Source organism: Ambystoma mexicanum, chromosome 8 (assembly GCF_040938575.1).
Source record: "Ambystoma mexicanum isolate Mex_15411 chromosome 8, UKY_AmexF1_1, whole genome shotgun sequence".
NCBI classification, from domain to species: Eukaryota; Metazoa; Chordata; class Amphibia; order Caudata; family Ambystomatidae; genus Ambystoma; species Ambystoma mexicanum.
The window spans coordinates 814,031,313-814,048,250 of record NC_090929.1 but is presented as its reverse complement, the minus strand read 5'-3'; the positions used below and the strand labels follow the sequence as shown (position 1 = coordinate 814,048,250).

The 16,938-nt window shown below is 44.7% G+C and overlaps 1 protein-coding gene across 2 annotated transcripts in view; it reads left to right on the top strand.

The window, feature by feature from the left end:
* LOC138472476 (neurotrypsin-like) overlaps positions 1 to 16,938 on the top strand; it is a 1,741,737-nt gene that overhangs the window by 1,249,158 nt on the left and 475,641 nt on the right. For both annotated transcript variants that reach the window (XM_069610681.1, XM_069610682.1), the window contains exon 11: positions 12,655 to 12,860. In XM_069610681.1, coding sequence (XP_069466782.1) covers positions 12,655 to 12,860 — 206 coding nt within the window. The remainder of the gene's footprint in view (positions 1 to 12,654; positions 12,861 to 16,938) is intronic.

The window sequence follows — 16,938 nt, the reverse complement described above, 5'->3', positions numbered from 1 at the left end:
ATCAATCAACAGAGGCCCCCTAATCAAAGGCAAGGCATGGGGCATGGAGTGATTAAGGCCATCCCGGTCTATCATCGAAGCCCCAGTAGAGTTTGTGATCATATCTTTACCCAAGGTGGCCAAAAACTCAAATTTGTTGCTTGTGGGAACCCCCTGCGGATAATGCATATGCCCAACTGGGACACCATCTCCTTCTCTACCACCGCCCTCCTTTGCACCCAAAGGTACAACCTTCCCCTCATCCTTCTGATGCAGGAGCTGCTCTATAGCCCTAACCAGACTTGGTCTTGGCACCGCAGTTGCTGCCTGCTCCACCATGGGAATTGCTTCAATTACACAAAGTGCAGCTCCTTAACCTGAATCAGAGTTCCCTGCCACCTGCCTATACAGTTTGCCCTCATGCTGACCAGGCTTTTTCTCAATAGTGTAAGCCTCCAGTGATTCCTTAGAGAGGGGTATTGGTTTCCAGAGGGCATACTTGACAAGGGAAAGATTGGGGGGGCAATCAGGGGATCTGGGGTAATCTCAATAATGCCTTTTGTGTGGTCCTCTACCACGCAATTAGATTTGGCTTTAGGGAGAGGGGGGCCATCCCCTATGTCATGCAGTAACTCCTCAATTTCAGAATTCAGGACAATAACATCCTGCATGGGTTTAAATATTTTAAACATTTTCCTTGGCCCACCTCCCAGAGAAATCTCTGCTGTAGCCTTTCCTTTCAACATGGTGGCAGGAAATTGGTATTGTGTTCCAGGTGTTCCACCCTGCTCCACCCTATTTAATGTATAAGATCCCACGTTGAAATTCAGCAATTTACAATGAAAAAGTTGATGTTAAAAAAGTAACACAATAATCATGCACAGTTAAAAATAAGCATATAGGTGTGGCTGTTGAAAATAAAATCGCAACAATAAAAACAGTTGAAAAAGGGTAAAGAATAGAGTTAATAGCACTAAAATATTTAAAATCACACAGACTAACAATCAGGCAGGATGGAGGAACGGTCTTAACCTCCTGTTGCACGTTAATCTGCAATATGTCCTTAAAATCCGGCATATGGTGCAAGGTGAAGGAATACCGGACCGGCTAAGGGGGCATCCATAGTCCGACTCCCCCCATCCTCCCCAAAGCAGAGTTTAATGCAAGTTCAAATGCAAGCAAATCCAGCACGCAGGAAAAGTATGCCAAGGTGTCACTGCACACCGGCTGCACACAGTGAGAACTACAACCCCCTTTGCCAGAAAGTGTCCGATCCAGCTCAGAGCTGCGCAAACAGAGAAGGCAGCCTGAGCATACATGTTGTCACAGGGAGAGCCACGCAGATTGAAAGGCAAAAAAGTGAAAACCCCCCAATAAAAGGATAGCCACATGATCCACACAGTCCACCTACTTGGTTAGCTTCAACAATGTCTACATCCGCGTGCACAGATTCTTCATAGGGAGTCTTCCCGCTTCTCCCCCGACTCCAACAGCCCACAAGAGACCACTTTGCTCCCCACTTCCCGCGCTCCAGCGCTGGAATAGGTGTTTTAATAACGAACGCAGCAGTGAAACAGCAGGCTCCTCCTCAACGGCAAGGGTAGAAGAAATACTCTGGAAGGGAGTCAGCCACAAGAGACCACTTTCCTCCCCACTTCTTGCGCCCGGTCAGGATACACTAAATAGAGGCACATGTAAGAGCTCCATTAAAGGCACTTGTACAGCCTGACATGCTTTCTGAAGGAGGCTTGTATATGCCACCAGATTGCCATCTGGTAAGGGTGTAGAAGCCCTGGCTTTTTCGATTTAAACTTAAAATGATTGTAATTGGAATTGTTTATTTGTAAAGCGCTTATACACATGTGAAGTGCTTCAAAGCACTTCAAGGTGGGAAGGGAACAAGGGGATATCATCGTCATTCTTATGCCTTGACGATTCTGAATGCTCTAACAGCAATAACTAGCATGGGGGGGGCATACAAGACAAAAGGTTGGTCGACAGTGTGCCTATGCATTCAGGCAAAGCCAGCTAGGGAGGGGAGATAGAGGAGGACATGACAGACAAACATGCTAAACTTGTTGCATACAAGGTTGTGCAAGTGCGAAGACAGAAGTGCGAGGGAGGGGGTGGAGACAAGTGCGCCCAGTCCAGCAGGGGCCAGGATTAAGTGCAGAGTTGGTGCCATTCTCATGTAACGTGTTCTGAGTGCAGTAGTGCAAGGCAGAGTTCGGAGTCCGGCAGGCACGTGCAGGACTGGTGGGGTTGGCTAGGACCTGTGAGGCTCTAAAGGTGCACCAGGCGACCAGTCAGCTGACTAAGCAGGTTGGGGATGAGAACAAAGGAGGGAAGCAGGAGAGAGGAGGAAGGAGGTAGCAAGAGAAAGAGGAAGAGAAGATGAAAGTCTTGAGGAGTTTCCAGAATTTAAGGAGGTGCGGCTCAAGACAGAGAGAGGCAGATAGGCTGTTCCAGAGGGAGGCACATGCCGAGGATAAGGATCTACCCCCAAATCTCTGTTTGGAAAAAACGGCTCACCTGCAGATAGTTGGAGGAGGCCGTGCAGAGGGGTATGGAAGGAGAGTATTTAGGAAGAGAGCAGTGTAGATAATAGGGGCCCGGCCACAAAAAGCCTTGTGGACTATGCAGAGGGACTTGAACTTGATCCTTGCAGCCATGGGGAGCCAGTGGAGGGATTTCAATGCCAGAGAGATGTAGTCCCTGAGCTTGAGGCTCTGTTTGGATAAGTTGAAAAGTAGAGGTAGGAAGATTGAGAAAGAGACTGTTGCAGTAGTCCAGTCTGGAGAGAACCAGGGCTCTGGAGACAGTGAGCCTCTGGGGGAAGGTGAGAAAAAGTAGAATACCTCTGAGAAGGTGCAGCTGGTAGTGGGACTTTTTGTCCGAGATGTGAGAAGAGAAGGAGAGAGTAGAGTTGAAGATGACCCCCATGTTTTTTGCCTCACTATGGGGTGAGGGTGCAGGACCAAGGGTGGTCAGGCAGAGTGAATGCACTAGATTCTCTCTCAGAGAGGGTATTCTGCGGACCAGACCCCATTCTCCCCAAACGGCATACCAAACATATAGTACACACTGTGCCTGGCTGAATCAGTATCCTGATCTGCAGCCCCTGCTCTCCCATGGCACAGAGTAGGTTCAGGGCACAGGTGCACCTTGACAGCTGCAGTGACAACAAAAGTCATTGCAGCAGAGAGGCTGCATTTAACACATTCACCTCTGTTCCAAACCCCCATAATTATGAGTTCCATCCTGGTGGCACGTTAAACTTCAAATATTAGCCATAGGGTATGGTGGATTGTATTGTTCATAGTTATTACAGCCACGTAACAATTGATATCACAAATATGTCAGCTGTGTGAAGCCTGCTCAGCTGTGGAAGGGTTATGTATATTACCCTGAGCCAGGTTTTCCTCGCTTCTGCCAACAAGACTGGAGCCTTGAGGTTTCTCTCTCATTGTTCCTTTGCGAGGGCCAGTAACCTCCTCCACAGAGGGATAGTCACTCTACTGGAAGAAGTCCTGGGAACAGGAATCTAAAGGCACACCCATTCACAAAAAGAGTAGCCTTACACCATGGTGCTGCATACTAAAAGGGACTTTGGTTCTACTGTGAAGGTAAGGGGTGAGGCTTTTGTAGACAGAGGAAGCTCCATACAGATAGAGGACATTTCCATCATCTTGCTTCTCTCCACCTCTGTCTTTCCTTCATGCCCCCCTGAATTCCTGTAGCACAAAACACTTTGGGTATGATGTCAGGATGAAAAGTCCACATGTTCCAATGTCAGGGATTAGGCCCTTAAAGTAGTCCTGCTTTTGACCAATCACCTGAAGACAATTTAAAATAAGGGGTCTACCACTCTTTCTTTGCAACAAACACCCAAGGAAGGGTTTAATTGAAAATCTGTTGGGAGAGTTGACTTTCCAAAGCCCTCCTCCAGTAAGGTAAAGTGAGTGTCCAAGGCAGAGGGTAGCTCTATTCCCTACTGATCCCCACAGCATATTGGAGGCCACCTGCTGATGGAACAAGACCGGCCGGCTGCCTGTCACAGAACCTCATTGTGGTGAAAGACTTCTGGTAGTATTCACTTTCCCCCCTTGCATTGGGAGCCTGAGAACATGGGCTGCACTTGTTCCTGAGACCCCTGAGGGGACCCACAGGACCTGAGAGCCAAGACAGCCAGGATGCCTACATTTGCTGCAGTCGAACTACTGCAAACCTCGATTCAAGCTAGTTTGACTGCATCAAACCATCTGGACCCTCCAGAGCTGCCTTTGACACTTAACAGAGCTTTGAACTTCTGATCTACACATTAAAACTTGTCTGCCTTCACACCATGCTAGCTAAGCGTAGCATTGCCTCAGCTCGACATCCAAGCTTCACGTTGCATCTGCTGTCTTAGAACCGCAATAAATCCACCAGCATCTTTGTTGCCGATCTTCATCGCCAGTGAATCGGACCGTAGAAAACCATTGGACTGTGACCATCAGATGTTGCATCAATTTTCTTGAACCAAACTGTTTATCCATTTTCTATCATCTTAAAAGATGGACCGACATTCGGACCAACCATGGCGGCCCTCACAATCCTCATTTCTTCAAGCTCATCACAAACGAATTACATTGTACCGTCTATCCGGTTCCAGCATCTTCAGTCAAACCGACCGTTGGACCGACCCTGTCAGCCCTCACAATCTGAATTTCCTCAAGCTCCTCAGCAAACTAATTGCATTGATCTAGTTACCAGCATCTTCAGTCGAATTGACCATCGAACCAACTCTGGTGGCCCTCATGATCCGCTCTTCTTCAAGAATCGCCTTGAAGTGCAACAAGCTTCCATTCTATCTCTGATTGATGCCGGCTCCATGCCTAGAGCAATGCAACCTCCACACACTAGCCACTTCGAACTGCACAAACAGCGCCTAGAAGAATAGTTTGCTGTTGTCGAGCCACCAAGGCAAACATAAAAGCACTATTGACTGGCAATTTCTCCCTAGCCCCTAGTCCATTTCTAGGCCCTAGAGACTGGCTAGGTCACCATTTATCCCTTTTCACACAAGTACATATGAGTTTTACTATCATTGTGGTTATTAATTGCCTTTACTTCCCCAGATTCCCAGAGGGCTGCATCTTCTGTCTTTTGAATATTCTCTTTTCTTTTCACACAGGTGGGATCGGTACAGTGTTTCTTGATTTAGTTTTCTTGCAAATGGTGTTTTAATTAAAGTATGTATATTTTTGTATAGAACCTTGATTGGGCATTTCCTTTATTTTCAACTGTTATCATTTGCTGATGGGTTGCTACTGAATAACATTCACACCCTTCTTGAATCCCTTCCCTTGGCCCACGTTACCACAATAGGCGAAGGAGGTAAATCTCTTGACTGTGCATGGTCTGATTGTCAGAAGCGGCTGTTTGTAGATCGAGAGTGTGCTCACGGTGCGGCTTGACAATTCTTTACCCAATGTGTTGTGTTTCGTGTCTCCGCGTCCCTGCACCTTGGTCAAAGTCTTGGCTAAGGGACCCGCGCAGAATGTGAGCAAGCAACGTGGAAGTAGCAGCAGCAGCAGTAGACTTTCTCATACAAGGTGAGATATCTGGCGAGTGCCTGCCGGCAGGGCTCTGAGGTTAGCGCTCCAAGCCTTGAGGGTAAGTGTCCCGGCCCCGGGATAGCTTGCTGGCATCTTCATCTTCCTTTGTCTCGCCCGCCGCCACCTCCGTGTGTGCTAAAGAGGTGTTAAGGAGGTGAAGCGGCGAGGCGTTGAAGTCCTTGGCTTTCTCTGGGTCGGTGGTCTGCTTTCCCTCTTTTCTGCACTGGTTTTGTTCAGCTGCCCTCATAAACACATATTAAGGGTAAATTCGACGTCGGCAAAGTGTTTTGCCATCCTCCCTTTTTTTTTTTTATATGGAACTTTGAATCTGAAGTGGTCACTTGGCCACTGTAGGAGTGGGCGGCGTTCCTCCCAAAGGAATGTCTGATCACGCTAATTATCCTACTGCTTTAGCGTGACTGCCGGGTACATACCTTTTGAGCGCTCAAATTATAAGCAGCAGGATTAAACAACTACATTGATTGCGAGTGTACTGAGCGGAACTCTTTAACTGGTTGAACTTGCAAATCATCCTACTGCCTTAGCATGACTGCCGGGAATAACCCTTTGAGCGCTAATATTATAAGCAGCAGGCTTAAACAACCACAGCAATTGTGAGTATTTGAGTTACTACAGTTGGGGCTGTGGAGTTTTCTTTTGAGCAATGGCAACCTCCAATGAGAGCCAGCACTCCAGTCGGACGGTTAGCGTTTAATAGAATCTTACAAAAAAGGGTTTACTCACAGAATATAACGCAGTGTAGCGGAATACAGGGTAAATAGTGGAAAGATACAGCCCTCACATGTTGGCGAAACTGCATAACGTACACATTGAAGTCGGGTTTGCCGAACCAGCTGAAAGTGACTAGCACGTCTGTCATGCTTAAATCAACCATTACTGACTTGCAGATCAGGAGTGTGGATGAAAATAAAACCCCTCTGAGTATACCCATAGTTGTCTCACACGCTGAATGCCAAGCGGATTTATGCACGGACGATGACAACTTGGCTCCAGCAATAATGACAATTGGGTTGAGTAACAAAAGTCTGAGTCATGACCACATCTCACTTACTGAAGACCCCTCGATTATTGCTTCCTCCTCGCAAATTGATATAGAGGCTAACAGTTTGTACCATTCTCCAAGCCTCTTTGGAAAGTCACAATCTGAAGGATCTACTCCAGGGATGACAATTAATGAAGAGCGACTAACCCCTAAAAGATCATTGAGAGACATAGTGCCTCTACAGTCCCAGGCAGACTTACTGGGAATCACGCTTAATGCAATGAACATGACCATAGTGTCACTCAGAAAACTATTTGATACCCTTGATGTAAAAATCACTAAACAGAACTTGTAGATTGACCAAATAGTATTATGGATGCAAGAAATTGGGAGAGGGATCAAATGTGACAAATGTGGTGATGTTAATGTGCAGCATGGGAATAATGGAAAGATAACTAACTGTGAGGCCATTGAATTTTACAAGGGTGGTGTATGTGAGAGTGTGATTCCAATGATATCTGCGGTTATAAGGGATCCTGTAAGATCGCCAGTTGCCTGCAGCTCACAGCATTTAGGAAATATTGAAGTTGTGAACCCAGGACAGGGGGAGCTGCCTTGCTTGATACCAGATGTCTCTCATGGAATTGAAATACTGCCCGCTGTTATTGGCGTTTCTTCTTTGGGAGGCATTGTTAAAGAGCTGTCCTTGCTCAATAATGAAGTTTCAATACCGGCTCAAACCTATAATTTATTCGACAATCCTCGTAAGAAAATCAATAATAACAGCCCTCCAAAGTAGAAAAGCAAAAATCACAAGGTTACATTGAATAGGGCTTTGGGAGGAATCAAGCAATTTGTGCGTAAAATTGGTTTAAAGTCGAGATTAAATACAGCGATGCGAGTAGCTGTCTCACAACCCAAACCGAACACACAACAGACGAGTCAGAGTATCGCCACAAGATTAACAACGACAGTGAGTGAATACTCTCCTCTGACTGATTTGGCGGATGCGATTGAAGAGGCAGACAAAGGTCCCTCAGTCGCAGAGCCAGGTGAAGATAAAGAGGGTGGTGAAACACACCAACTGAAACAAAAAGTGGTTTAGCCCCCTCTGGTTTCTGACGTCGCAGCATCAATACAACCATGGATCCAAAAAGTGGTCTTGCCCTCTCAAGTTTCTGATGCTGTAGCTTCAACACATGCTTTAATTCTCGGTGACCTTAAAGCTCAAATAGACAAATCCATTGAAAAATATGTCTTGTTGCAAAAAACAATGACATCAAGTTTGGGAAGGAAACAAAAAATCAACGGAATTTCTAGAGACACACAGGTGGCCCCCACTAGAAAACCTACACATACGCCAGGATTGGATATTTCTATGCAGATGAGTAATGAAGTACTGAGTAAAGGTCTCGACCTTTAAGCATGTTATAATCTTGAAGTTAGAAACCTTTCCTTAAACAGTAGAGGGGCTCCAACTGTCTCAGCAGACACACAATCTAAGAGACATGAACAACTGGGTGATGTACAAGTCACTCCCTTGCCGATAGCCCAAATGACCCAGAAAACAAGTACAATGGCAATGGCCATCGACTCTGCTCCTGGGGTCCCTGGTAATGGAAAGGTGGGGCCTGATGTAGATATTACTATTCAGATTGCTACTGCCATGGAAAAATACCTTCACACATTACAAACAAATTAGGAACAACGAGTAAAAAACGCCTGTGAATAGATCACAGGAATTGGTAAAAAGTGTTAATTTCAACGCAGTGGAAAACATTGAGAATGGAGCACATGAGAGTGAATGCATGGTGGAAAAGGATAATGGTGGTTTAGTACATGGGCGGGTATCCAAGTCAGGTAATGTTGATGTTCATAAGTGGAAAAAATACCATAGGCTCATTCTAAAACGTTGTGCTGCTCACTTTAAACCATATGTTGGATGTTGAACAGATTGAATTTCTAAATGATGAGAATCCGTCAGTTGTACAATTGTGGATGCAGTCTAATCTTGTGAGGAACGCTCTATGGCAAGCACGCATAGAGTTATTCGAGATGGGTTTCCTCTTGGCACTTGACCCAACTCCATGTGATTCCAAAGATGAATGCTTGTACAATAATTCCATTGTTAACAACGCCGGAAAAGCCTGATCTAATGAAACAAAGTTCCCATCACAGAGACAGGACCGATTTCCTAAAAATAAGTTTCAGCGAAAAGAGTGGACACCACGATCATAACCACTCCAGGAGTTAGATCAAAATGTCATATCAGTCGCTAGTTGGAATGCACACGGTTTGTCACATTTGTTTGGACCCAATGCTGACTTTTTAGGGGTGTATGACATAGTTTTACTGCAGGAAACATGGCTCATCGAGGTACCCATTTGGGAGAGCCACTCGATAGTGTTACATGCAGCTAAATGTGCAGCTCGTGGTCGGCCTTCTGTGGGCCTACTGGTTGCGATTAAAGACCATAAAAAATGGAACATCTCCCTATGGGATGCCCCGAATTTGTACCAGTTGATGGTAAGAGTGACACGTCCTGGTGGTTCCATAGCCATAATAAATGTGTACTGTAATCCTGCAAGGATCACAGATGGAAAGTTTCTGTCAGATTTTTAAGATCTGTTAAATATCATAGCGTTGGCGCCTGACATTACAATGACTGTAATTGCGGGTGACTTGAATATGCATGTTTTAACATCAAAAAATGACAGTGAAAGTATAACCATAAAGAAATGGCAAACTATAATGGAGGAGAGAAACTATGTAATGTGCAATGGTTCTCTCCCAGGAGATATCCCAACCCAATGTACCTGGCATCGATCTAAGAGTGCTTCCATTATCGACTATATTTACATTGATCGGAACACCTTTAATAAGGCGGTGAAATTCTCTGTAGAGAAATAGAATAACAGCAATCATGAATTGCTAGTGTTACATTGGCTAGAACAACAGACTATGAGCGATAATAACAAGTTCACATATCAACAACCATTGATAGTGAATAATGCGCAAACTAGATTCAATTGGAACAGAGATGCTTTAAAATCACTTGAGAACAATATAATTGCATCCTCCTCACATGCATATACAAGTCATCTTCACTTGTATCAAGCTTGTAACAAAGCTCCTGGATCTACAAGGTTGAAACCAAGACATGAATTTAGCCCCGAGGTACGGGAGATGAAAATTTGGCTTAGAACAACAAAAAGAATCATTCTTGCATCCCAAGTACTGAATAAAAAAGAGGCTATTAAAGCTGCCCAAAGTAAATATAGAAACTGGCAACGTGGCCACCAGGCTCACCTATACCAAAGAGATGGTGAAATTATGCTCCAGGCCTTAAGTAATAAGAACTCGGCCCAGATATGGACCCTAAAAAAACTTGGCAAACCAGATGGCCCAAAAACCGGTGCAAATTAATGGAGTTAATGAGACACAATGGGTTGAGGATTTTTCACAATTGTACGCCCTCCCAGTTACTATTGGAGGTGAGACTATCGCTGAGCCTTCCAACTATAGTGGCCTGTATATTACCGAACAGGAGATTTTGGAATGTATTGGTAAATTAAGTAACTCTTGTGGTCCGGGCTCAGTTGGTCTCAATAACTTCATGTTTAAGAAACATCCTTTACATTGGGCAAGCATCTAGCACAAGATTTTTTAGCAGGTAATCCAAACCAATGTGGTACCCTCTAGTTGGCTCAGTGATAGTCCCAATATTTAAGAAGGGAGATTGTGCGAACGCAGCCAATTATCATCCAATCGCGCTGCTCGATGCCCCGGGCAAAATATTCACAAGATTTGTCTTGAGAGACTTCACAAGATGGTGCATTAAATATCAGCAGCGAGACCCGTTTCAAACTGGTTTTATCTCAGGCTTGGGTAACTCGGTGAACCCTTTGACGTTGACCTCAATAATTTTACATCATGAGAACATCAAGCAGCCTCTTTATTTGGTCTTTGTTGACCTTAAAGCGGCCTTCGATTCGGTCTCTAGACAGACTCTGGCTTGAAAATTGCTCCTCAATAGTTGTCCATCATACCTTATTTCTTTACTACAAGATTTACATCACAGAAACACCATTCGAGTAAGACTCACAGCAGATGGACAATTGTCTGACTCAATTGAAACCTTTCGAGGGTTGAGACAGGGCTGCGCTCTGGCAGCAGCTCTCTTTACCTTTTATATCTCAGACTTGGGTGAAGCATTTCAGGAAGTCATCACCGATGCTCCAAGAATGAACAACCAACTAATAACAGCATTACTTTATGCTGATGATTTGGTGAGGATCTCATAAACACCAAAAGGCCTTCAGAGGCAGTTAAATGCCCTTTAATGCTACACCCAAGCCAATCTTCATACGATAAATCTACAGAAAACTAAAGTGATGTTGTGTAACACCCTGCGTGAAAATAAAGGGAAAAAACAAAAATGGTCACTGGGAGGAGTTACATTAGAATGTGTTCAACAATACACTTATTTAGGCATGGTAATATCAAGACATAATGACACAAAGTTTTATATAAAGAACCTTAAAACTAAGTTAACAACCTCAATCTCTCAGGCGAAAATGATTCTGGTAAAATTTACTCTAAAACCTGCTATCACATACTATCTACAAAAGGTTACTCCTATCTTGCTGTATGCCTCCGAAACTAAGCCACCCTTGCAAGAAGGAATATGGTCTGAATTGGAGGGGAAATTTTGGCGTAGTCAGTTAAATTTACCACAATGTGTGCTGGTTCGTTTGATGCGTAATGAATTGGGTTTAATATCATTGTATGCACGTTATCAGTGGCAAGTCATTGCAATGTATCGTAAGTGCATCTTAGCCTTTCATTCACCGACAGTTCTGAGTGTGTTGGCGAGGTATGTTTTTTCCTCTAAGGACAAATTCATCTTGCAATGGAGTAAATTGGTTGTGCATACTCTGGCAATAACAGATTCTTCATTAGTGACACTGATTCAGAATCCAATGCGTGAAAAAAGACCAAACTTTTTCTGATGGATTGGATTCAGAAAATATCTAAATGTGAGAAATTCCATGACGTTGATGGAAATATATTTGGTATGACGAGATACGGTAACCCAGGAAAATACTTGAGTCAGCACCCATCAGTAGCACATAGATATGACTTTATCCGCTTACGTTTCAATCTTTGGAACACAAGAGAAGTTCAAGTGACTCGTCTAAAAATCAAAGCATCCGATAATGTCTGTCGCTTTTGCAACCAACTAGACCAAAAGGAGACATTATGCATCTCATGGTTGAATGCTTAGCCTTGGTCACCTTACGACGTAAATATTTTGAGAAAGTTTTGAAGGATTATTGTGAGGTATCATCGGAGCATTTATGGCACATGATTCATGCAGGACACCTAGGGCATGTACAAATCAACGCAATCAATTTCTTGAAAGAACTAAAAATTAACAATGCTATTTTTTAGTTTTCGCCAAGTTGGATATTATGTTAAGAACGGCCAATAGGAAATGTTGACAAAAGCGCATAGATCTTGATTATGATTCATATTAATTATGGCATTCTCTTTTTTTCTTTATTTATATTGTTCTACTATTGTAAATGATTGATCATTTAGTTTTAGTTTAAATTGTTTCTTAGGATGAGTTGTGTTTTCTCTCCTTTTTAAATGATTTTTCTTTTAATTTCAATTTTGCAAATTGGATATATATCATGTGTATATTGTAAAGTTGCTCTAGATCAGCTATATCAATAAAAAAAAGACTGTGCATGCTTTACCTTTATTATTGGGATCACTGTTGGTTTGTAGAAGTGTGCGGGCTTAGTAGGTGATTTTACTATAGCTCATCCGTGTACACCTGCAGAACAGAAGTAATTTCGTTGCACCTCTCCTCCTGAAAGTGATCACCAAATTGAAATCCGTTATATGCACTTAATTTCTAATTTGGAAATTATTTTTTTATTTATTACAACAAAAGTGTTCAGAGATCCTACCTATAGATGGAACTGTTCAGTATATTTTAATTTAATGTCGATAAAAATGATAAAGTAGGATTACAAACAACTTTTCCTTCTTCAATTTCAGGGGTCCAGCTAAAGCCCGGTTAATGGCTTTTTTTGGAGAAGGGCAAGGACCTATCCATTTAGACAATGTAGAGTGCAGCGGCACAGAGAACACCCTTATCGAGTGTGTGAAACAAGATCAAGGCATTCACAACTGTTGGCACAATGAGGATGCCGGTGCCATCTGTGACTTTGTAGAAGAAAAGGCCTATGGTTTTAAAAGTACAGGTAGGAAATGCATTCTTTTTTCAAACCATATATTTGCATCACATGGACAGATATCGTCCTTTGTTATAGATCGCCCAGAGAGAAACTGAGAATATATGAAACAAAACCCAAAACCTGAACTTGTACTGATTTTTTTGTCTTAATATAAATGTGGAGGGAGTAGTATTGTGGAGGAGGCAGTCATATTGTGGATGAGAGGGTAGTAATGTGGAAGAGGCAATAGCAGTGAAAAGTAGGGAGGAGTAACATAAAAGGGTGGCTGCCAGGCCTAGAAGGTATGAGAGGCATCAGAGGAACAGAAGAGAGGAGAGAGTAGAGACGGGAGGACTTGGAGAGGGAGTTTAGAGAGAGGCAAGGAGAGGAAGAGTAGAAATTGAGCGTGATAGAAGCAAGAGCAAATGAAGCAGGGTATCTGGAAGGCACAGTCCCATATCTTCCATATAACTGGTTGTTTTCCCCTCTTGGTAGGATAGTGTGACCCACGTTCCATTGATCCCCCTCTCAGGATTATTGATGATCCTTCTTCTTACATTACACTGTTAGAGTTCATTAGATTTAGTTTTACAATTTCGTCACTTGTCTCTGTGCTTGGATAATGAGTTCTGGTCGGCCTCCCGGTTCTCTCGTTCTCCCTGTTACCTTTGCTGTGCCGGAGAAATGTCACTAGGCCGGTACTGTCTTGGGAACTTCTCCTTCACTCGGTTTCTCTTCCAGCTCTCTTCTACCAGCATCTTCTCCTTGTGGTTCTCTCATTCTCTCTTGGCGTCTCATTATCTCAATGGGTGACCAGAGCATTTTCCAATTCATGTTTGGTATGGTGTTGGCATTGTTAAAATGGAAACCTGCCCACCATGATGTTCTCATGGTCATGCCACCTCACACTTTGGGCTCCATTTATCTTGTCTGTTTCCCGTGTTCAGAGCACTTCTGAACTTGTGGGCTCAGTGGCCCTCTCCAGCTCCACCTCCTCAAGCTTACACTCCCAGGCGGCCTCTCCTACCTTTTTATTTTTTAAATAGGTTTTATTCATTTTTAATACACAAAGGAAAACATTTCACTGCACTGCAAGATGAAGCACCCACGGTTGTCTCGATGTACCGGATCAACCCACACATAGAACCAACCCTCCTCTCCCTCCCTCCCAATTCCCCCCACCCCTTTTTGCCTGCAAAACTAATGTCCTGTCACCACCTTATCCCCTTCAAGTCTGAGACCTCTCATCCCCTATATGTAGGTCTTTACCGCCCACCTCAGTCCCGCCCCCCGTCAAATAAGGTTCGTAATAATGCTTCCCATTCTGTGACTCCCATTATCGGTTCCCCCAATTCCCCCTGCCGCCCCCTTCCATGCGCAGTTTGAGCCATCGCCCACTTCCTCAAGTCCAGCTACCATTCTTCCACTTCTGGGCCCTAGTTGACTTCCATACCATGGTAATTCTTCATTTGGCTAGATACACGCCAAATCCTTCAATTTACTGATATGCTTGGCTCTCTTGGGGTGTGATAAGCGAAACAACAGGCATGCCCCCGGGGAAAGCACATCTAGCCCCCCCCCAATCCCCTATCCAGTCTATTCACTACCCCTTGCCAATATTGCACAACTACTTGAGCACGCTCAAAACATGTGCAATATCCCTGCGTCTGCCGCCCTACACCTGGGCACGCTTTCTCATCTGCTCCCAGAAACTTAGAGATCCTCTGAGGTGTCATGTATGCTCTGTGTGTTATCAACAGTTGTATAAACTGCAGCCTCGGGTTCCTGGACGCTTTCTTATGGTATCTCAGTACCACCCACTATTGTTCATCAGTAAAGGGTGTTCCCAAGTCTTCCGCCCATTTACCCCTTATTGCCAAGAGCGATGGGGGCCTATATCATATATTCGGGATATTGCGTGCCCTCCATCAGAAATGTTGTACAGCGTGTCCACCATGCCATGCTTCTCCTGTAGTTCGCTGTGCGCAGGCCATCGATGTATGATCTCTTTTTTAATTATGCCACCTACTAAACATTGGCCTTTATGCAACCCGGTGTGTTCCACCAGCTCTGCAAATGGTATGAAAGAGGTATAATGCAATTAGTCCCCTATTGTGGCCACCCCATGTGATTCCCAGTGTGCACGTATACTCAGCCTCGCCTGTGCTGTGGATGCTACTCCCGAGACCAGGGGTCCTTTACTGAAAATGGGTCAGTGAGCCTTATCATTCCCTATTCCACATTTTCACCCGCAGGGACACTAAGTGCGATCATTGCCCTCCCTGCGGCTTTCCAAGTCATATTAATTCCTTTAGATAATGGTGTGCCCCACTGGGTTGCAGCATTCGTGTGTCCGGGGTGGGATCATCTGCTAGCCAGTCCATCATGAATGTCAACTGCCCCGCTACGTAATAGATCTCGAAATGTGGGATCCTGATGCCTCCTTCCTCGTGTGGCCTATGCAGTATGGACAATGCAATCCTATTCCTCCCATTCAGCTACAGAAAACTTCTACAAATGCTGTCCAGTGTCTTAAAAAAGGATTGAGGTATGTAGAAGAGGATATTGACGAAGAAGTATAGACGACTAGGGAGTACCATCATTTTCAGCAGGGCTGCCCTCCCCATCGACAGTGGCAACTTAGCCCAGAACTTCATTGAGCTCTGAACGCCCTCTAGGGCATTCAGCGTGTTGTGTGTGTGTGTTCTTTGGCTGGCTAATGGTATACATTGACTCCCAGACCTAAACGTAGATGTTTTCCACTGCAGAGCCAGAACAGGCAGCGCCTTCAGCTCTGTCCTGTGCCACCCTACTATTAGAAACAAGGCTGATTTGTCTGTGCTGATCGTGATCCCCGACAGATTCGCAAATCGTGTTAGGGCCACCAATAATAACTCTAGGTTGTCTTCAGGGTTCTGGATATACAGCAACGTTTCATCAGCATATAGCGGTATAAAATGTCTGGTCCCATCTACCTCCATACCCGCCTCTATGTATTCCGCCCTGAGGTACTGTGCTATAGGTTCCATGGCAAGGATGTAAAGTAGCGGGAACAGTGGACAACCTTGTCTTGTTCCTTTTTCCAATTCCCATGCTACCGAAATGCTCCTACTCGTTTTCACTCTTGCCATCGGTCTTGTATACACCAGTTGGACCCACTTAATATATATTCGTCCAAAGCCAATCCTACGGAGAGTCTAATGGAGTCAAACGACTTCACTGCATCTAGCGTGGCTATGGCTCCCAAAGTTTACCAGGATGCCGTTCTGTCAATCACATGATGTAACCTCCTCAGATTCCAGGCCATACTGTGGCCTGGCACATAGCCAGTTTGATTCGGGTGTATCAGGGTGTGTTTCACTTGCTTTAGCCTAGTTGCTAGAATAGACGTCAATATCTTATTATCCTGATTGAGCCTTGAGAGGGGCCTATATGAGCTGCACTCAGTTGGGGGCTTGTGAGATTTAAGAAGCGGTATAACCGTGGATTCCCTCAAACTAAGGGGGAGGATGCCTACCTCATAGGATTCCATGAAAGAATTAAGTAAGTGTGGGGCGAGTTCCAATGCTTAGCCTTATAAAATGTGTTCGGCAGCCCATCTGATCCGGGGGTCTTCCCTGTCGGTAAAGCTGTGATCGTGCTTTGTATATCTTCCGGGGTGATAGGCTCCTCGAGCCCATCCCTCGCTTCCTGGCTTAGCCTAGGGAGTGCTATCTCCCCCAACACTTCTTCTAGATAGTCCCCCGGAATCAGGGGCCCCTCTGGATAGAGATTCTTGCAGAACTCCTGGAATGCCTCATTCACCCCAGCCTGAGTGTGGCACACATCCCCTAGTCCCATGCGTATCAAGTGGATAGGGCACTGTTTCGCTTCCTTTTTATACAGACATGGTAGTAGTCAGCCTGGTTTATCCCCTTCTTTGTGCTGCCTCTCTATGTATTTTGCGTAGTTATGCTTACCCAGCCTCTCCCAGCACTCATTGAATTCCTGTTTGAGCTCCATAATCCCTGATGTTTCGTCTGGGAGCCTCCCTCGGGACTGCTCCAATTTCCTCAGCTGTTCTTCTACAGAGGCCAGTTCTTTACTGATGGTAGCCTGGACGCCC